The sequence below is a fragment of the Neophocaena asiaeorientalis genome, unplaced genomic scaffold (assembly GCF_003031525.2).
Source record: "Neophocaena asiaeorientalis asiaeorientalis breed wild unplaced genomic scaffold, Neophocaena_asiaeorientalis_V1.1 scaffold828, whole genome shotgun sequence".
In the NCBI taxonomy this organism is placed as follows: domain Eukaryota; kingdom Metazoa; phylum Chordata; class Mammalia; order Artiodactyla; family Phocoenidae; genus Neophocaena; species Neophocaena asiaeorientalis.
In genome coordinates, this window is record NW_020175443.1 from 1,238,529 (window position 1) to 1,244,387 (window position 5,859).

Consider the following 5,859-nt stretch of genomic DNA (forward strand, 5'->3'; position numbering starts at 1 on the left):
CCATCACACACACACACACACACACACACACACACACACACGTTCACTCACTGTCCCACTCGCCTTGGAGCTTCCAGAGGCATGAACTCTATACTACGCACCTTTGGAAACCTACACACGACCTGACACTTACAAACATTCACGAAAGAGCACGTAGGTGGCTCTCAGAAAACTACCTACATCCCTAAAGGAATCTCAGCTGGGGGAGCCCTGGACCCCAGCAAAGCACCGGGGAGAGACTGGGGGCTGCTCCAGAGTCGCTGCGTCTGTGACCATCCGGTTCCAAACTCTCTTGTTCTCCAAGGAAGGGGGTTCCAGGAGGCTGGGAAGAAGGTTGCAGGGAAAGGGGGTCCCCAGATGTGAGGCAGGAACAGGGACAGCAGTGTCTGCAGTGGGAGAGCTCCTCAGGCCCAGAAGAGCCCAACAGAAGCCCTGGTTTTGGCCCCAGTGTCCTGTGTGATTCCGAACAGGACCTCCTGGTGGCACCCCATGATCTGGAGCCCCACCCACCTTGTCCTGCCTGTGCCAACGTTCTGCCCACCCCGCCCTCACCCATGCCGGCACCCTTGCCCGGTGGAAGCACCCCATCTTCCCACCCGCCCGCCCCTGGCCTGGCAGAGCCCCACCCAGCTGGGCACCCAGGACAGAGACAGTCCCAGCCCCTCCAGCCCCGTCTCCCCACATGAATACAATCTGGAAAGCTTGCCAAGAGTAGATTCTTTATTAATTTCTCTTTTTTTCTTTTTAAAAAAGTATTCCTTCAGTATAAAAAATAAATATTTTAAATATGACATTGAATAAATAAAAATAATCTGTCAGTATGAAACATTCCCACAGGGTACATTCATCAAGAGGAATTTGTCCCCCAAGGCCAAGTCCTTTCCAGTGGAAAGGAAGGAGGGAAATACGGAAGGATGCACAGAGCTAGCAGTGTGGATGGGAGTGACGCCCAGGTACTGGGTGTGGGTAAGGGACAGGCGGGGGTGTGGAGGGGGGTGGCAATCCGGAAGTAAGAACATCTGTACCATCTGAAGGGAAATTAACCTCTCACTTGGCTGTGGCCTCCAGCCCCACACGCTATGTCTTTCCTGGAGAGCCAGCGAGGCAGAGCTGGAGTGCTTCTATCGGGGAGACATCCCCAAGGAGGGGACAAGGAGACGGGGAGAAGGATGAGGGGGAGGAGAGACAAATAAATAGTGGTGCTTTCTCATTTAAAACTTTTTTAAATAAATAAGGTCCCCAATACCCCTCTTTTGATAAACTGCAAAAGGACTGTCCTAACCCCTCCTCTCCTGCCGGCCTCTCCCTCCTCCTCCGGCTGGGGCCGTGACCCAGGATGCAGGTGTGGGTCAAAACCAGATAAAGGAGGAAGTGGACAGCTTCCTGCACTGCAAAGCTTTTTTCCACACAAAGGCTCCAAAATTCAGAGGTGCTGTGCAAAGTGGGTGCCCATCTGCCAGACAGGTTCTACAAAGAGCACTGAGGATGAGGGTGAGGGGCAGAGCCGGGGCTACGCCTGGGGGAGGAGAATCGCTTGGTCCCCGAGCCTCAGAGGCTGCCCAGGTGGGCCTGGCACGGGGAGTCTGCGTCCACGGGATGATGAGATGAAGGGGGACCAGCCAGCTCCAAGCCTTCCAAGCCACGTTCACTGAAGGAGCAGAGCGACGGGGGACAGCAGGCTGAGATCCTGGACAAGGCTGAGCGTGACCCTCAGTGCCTTAACCCTCAGTTAAGACAGTGTTGGAAAACATGTAACCATCGTGGTCTCCTCCACCACCCGCCACAAAACAGTCTTGCCAACAGGACGGACAACTCCCACCTCCAGCCCCCGACCCCAGGCCTCAGGGCCTGCCTGCTGCCTTGCCCACCTGCCCTCCGATGGACACGGGTAAAGTGCTCGGAGGAGGCAGAGGGGTGCAAAGTGAGTGCAAAGCACCAAAATCGTGCTGGCTGAACGGCTAGGCTCGCTGCCCGCTCAGGGTTTGAGAAGACGCCAGAACCCTGCTCTCAGCAGCTGCCCCAGCTCTGGGCCCTCCTCCCCTGCTCCCAGACTGGAGGGCGTTTCTCCACTAGCCTGGCCCCAGCACAAAGGAAAGGATCAGGTTCCCTGCCTGGGAGCCCAGACATGGGTGGGGGTGTGGGGGAGTGTGGGGCAGGAGGGACCACAGCTTCCTGGTCTGCATCCCAGGGCCTCCTCGTCCTCCTCTCCAGAGCAGGGGCCTCCTCCCTGGGCCGTCCAGCTTCCTGAGGTCCAGCCAGGTCCTCTCGCCCTCTGTGGGTGTTCAGGCCACCCGAGAAGGCACTTCCCTGCTGGGTGCTGGTCAGGACTGTTCCAGGGCCCCCAGACTGCTAGTCTAGAGGCAGCTTGAGGACAAGGAAACAGCGGCAGGTGGGCCACCAGGGCTGCCTTGCCCACTGCTCCAGGGGTGCCATCTCTATGGTGAATGTTGCCTCCAACAGCACAATTCCAGGGGGTGCCGGACAACACAGTGTTGAATGGGCCCCTTGGAGCCAAGCAACATGGTGGCCCTGGGAAAAGGCCCCTTGGCCACTCCACAAACTGGCCCAGCCTGCCTTGCAGCCAGGGTCCCGATAGCCCCAGAGCCAGTTACCGTTAGGGTGGGGGTTGGAGCCGGGTCCCCTGTCCCCTCCCAGACTGACCAGTTCTCTCAGCTCCTGACCCTTCTATGAGCCTCACCTATAAGGCTTATCCCACTTGTAACATCTTCGACTTCCAGACCAGGCCCTGCTAAGGCCTGGCCCCAGCTCCTGCAGAAGGAGCCATCATATTATTTCTGTTGGAGAGGGAGCAGGGAAAGGGGAATTAACTTTGCTATTTAAAGCACCAATAAGTTAATATAAATAGGGCATCAAAATAAATAGACAATCATGCTGGGTCAGACACACAGCACCCTTGGGTCTCAGGCTTCCTGAGACCCTGACCTCAACTTCTACTGTCCCCTTGCTCCGGGGTCCAGCGATGGCCTCTGGTGCCCCTCAAGTACCTTTGTGTGACCTCACGGGGCCTCCGTGGGCCTCAGATGTGAGCTGCCACTCTGAACTACTGCATCCACCCCTCCCTTACAGACCCTTGCCCACAAGACTCTGGGTCCCCGCAGAACCCCCTCACCTGACTTTACAACCCGTCCACCTCCCCACACCCCGCCTCCAGGTCCAGCCACCAGACCCCAGCCACCGGGACAGCAGGACAGACTGCGGGCTCAAGGAAGAAGAGCCCATCGAGACTTTCAAGGGCCTCTCTTCCTTCCCAGGTCTGAAGGTGGCCTCTCTGCCTCCCCAGGAGGCTGAAGGCCAGGGACCTCCTTCTGGAACCTTCCACCTGACAGTCCTAGGCCTGAGCTCTCCAATCACACCCAAGACAAGGCAGCATCTCAAACCAGAGTTCCCTTTCTAGCCTTCCACTCACCATACTTGTAGGGGCCAAGGATCCTTCAGGATCCCAGCCCCTCTGGGCTGCCTGAGTTCCAACCAGACCTTTCAAGGTCTACCGAAGGGGCAGCAAAGGCACTGATAGTTGTCATTCTGCTGGGGGCCAGGCAATGCCCCCGACCCCTGCTGTCTTGCCCCATGGTCAGGGTCACTGGAGGCAACTTGTGTGGTTTGCTCACGAAGACCCTGGCTGAGGGGACGAGAAGGGGCCGAAATCCAGCCTGACACCGGGTGCCTGGCTGCAGTATCCCAGAAGAAGGGGCGCCTTCTTCTAGTTGGTGCCATATATAGGTTCTCCCTCTGGGAGTTTTGGCTCTGCTTGGCTTCATCACAGCCCACCCTGGAGGGGAATAGACTGGCCAGGAACCCCTCAGGGTCTGCGAGCAGCCCCCACTTGGCTTGGGCACTGCTCTGGGCCCCGGCCACAGTTTGAGAGCCACCTAAGTCTAAGATCTCAGGTCACTGTGCGCTATGAGACCTCCCATCTAGAAGGCCTGGGCCACCACAGCGATGACCTGCTTATACTTCCCCAGGAGCTGACAGCCGAGCTTCTTCTTCTGGAAGACGTCCTTGCCTGAGGTGTCTGGGCCGTAGGCCACGTCCACATGGGCCACGTGGTACTTGCTGCACAGGCGGCAGAGCACGTTGCTGAGGAGGCCCCGCATGACATCCGCCGTGGCGTTCAGCTTGCTGTGCAGGCTGTGGGCGCTGGGATTGAGGACCTTCTGGTCCCGCGTGATGTTGCCCAGGGAGGCGCCCAGGTACGCGATGATGCGGTACAGCTCCACCAGCCGGGCCCTCTCCGTGCCATTGGCGTGGAAGGGCGGGAAGTCGGTCACATTGGGGCTGCACAGCTTGTCCAGGTTGTTGGGGAATGGCTCCCCCTGGGCCGTGTACTGAGGAGCAGAGGGGCGGAGGGGAGGTGACATGGGAGTCAGGGATGGGTGCTCCAGCCCTGCCACCAAGCCCCTGGGTCAGCTCTTGGGCTTCAGTCCCCACACCCCAAACACAGTGGCATGAGGACCCAATCACTTGCCCTGTAGGCATTTCGGGACCGTCCTGAGAGCCTGAAGTAAGTGTGGGTGTGGATTCCCTTGGTAAAGCATCCAGGCCTATGCCATGCAAGGAATTATCCTCCTCATCACAATCATCAGGACCACATGGGGACAGAAAGGAAAACATCGAGTCTCACCTCCAACGTGTGCACCGCACACACTTGTCCTTTCACCCACTGCACTCACCCTCTTCCTGCGCGGCCCTGCCCCCCCGTCAACCACAACCCGCCGTCTTTCCCAACAGCACCCTGCCGTCCACCTCACCGCCTCCTTCTCTGTCTCTCATTGGCCTCTCCCTCCACAAGGTGGAAGAATCTCAAGGCTAGAAGTGCCAGGCACCCCCTTCTCCAGGCAGCTCTGCCCCTATCTAACTGGGCACCCTAGGCAAGCGGCGGATCCAGGGCCAGGGGGTGGGGAGGAAGCTGAGGGAGTCTGGGTGTGGTGGGACCAGTCCCCCTCCCTTCCCTTCCCTGACCAGCCCCGCCAGCCCAGGTCCCTGCAGCAAAGCCCAGCCCCTCCCTCCCTCCTTCCTTGGTACCCTGGGGGGAGACTTACGTAGAGAATAAAGAGGGCTTTGGCACTGCTGTTGAGCTGCGCCAGCTGGTTCTTGATCTGGTTCATGAGGTTGCTGTGACATGGGTGGCGTGTGGCACAGGTGGCGTTGACAGGGGTGATGGGAAGGGGGCTCCCCGCTCCGTGTTTCCAGTGCAGAACCAGCAGCAGGGGCACAACTCCTGGGAACAGGCAGGAGGGAGCCATAAGCAGGGAGGTGGGGGGGTGGGCAAGGGGTCTCATGGTAGAGGATGCGCCTCGTCTCCCTCAGGGACACCAGTGTCCCCTCTCAGCCTCCAGCTCTCTCTTCGCCCAGCATGGCTGTTTCTTACTTTCACGATGTCACCAAATCTGCTTCTCTGTCCCCCTCTCTCCAGAGCTCTAACCCTCTGTCTCTGCTTCACTCCCATCGATCACTCCCTGCTGTGTCCTGACAGGAGCAAGGGGGCAGGACGTGAGCTGTTTCTACCAGTTGGAAGCTGGGTCCAGGGTCACACCATCCTGGCCTCTGGCTGGAGGGTACCACGCCCCAGCCCCAGCAGGTCTCAAGGAAAAGAGCAGCTCCTACCTCCCCACCTCCCAGGATGGTCCAGATTCCTAAGTGTTACTTCACACTTCAATCTCCCAGAGTGGGCTTCTTAGGGCACCACGGGGAGAGGGGGCGGTTCTGCTGATCCTCATCTCCCAAACCTGTCACATGATTTTGGCTCACTGGGCCCTTTGTCCCCTAATTCTGTGGTTATCCTTCTCCAAATGTGGCCACTACCCTATTTAGGACCCTCAACTCCACCCCAATTCTGCA

At 58.5% G+C, this 5,859-nt stretch overlaps 1 protein-coding gene across 1 annotated transcript in view; it reads right to left on the reverse strand.

Moving 5' to 3' along the window:
• Positions 1–815: 815 nt before the first annotated feature.
• The window catches only part of LIF (LIF interleukin 6 family cytokine), a 6,438-nt gene continuing 1,394 nt past the window's right edge, over positions 816–5,859 (reverse strand). Inside the window, exons 2-3 of the mRNA XM_024767929.1 lie at positions 5,061–5,239; positions 816–4,346 (exon numbers count right to left, since the gene is read on the reverse strand). Coding sequence (XP_024623697.1) covers positions 3,936–4,346; positions 5,061–5,239 — 590 coding nt within the window. The 3' untranslated portion in view covers positions 816–3,935. The remainder of the gene's footprint in view (positions 4,347–5,060; positions 5,240–5,859) is intronic.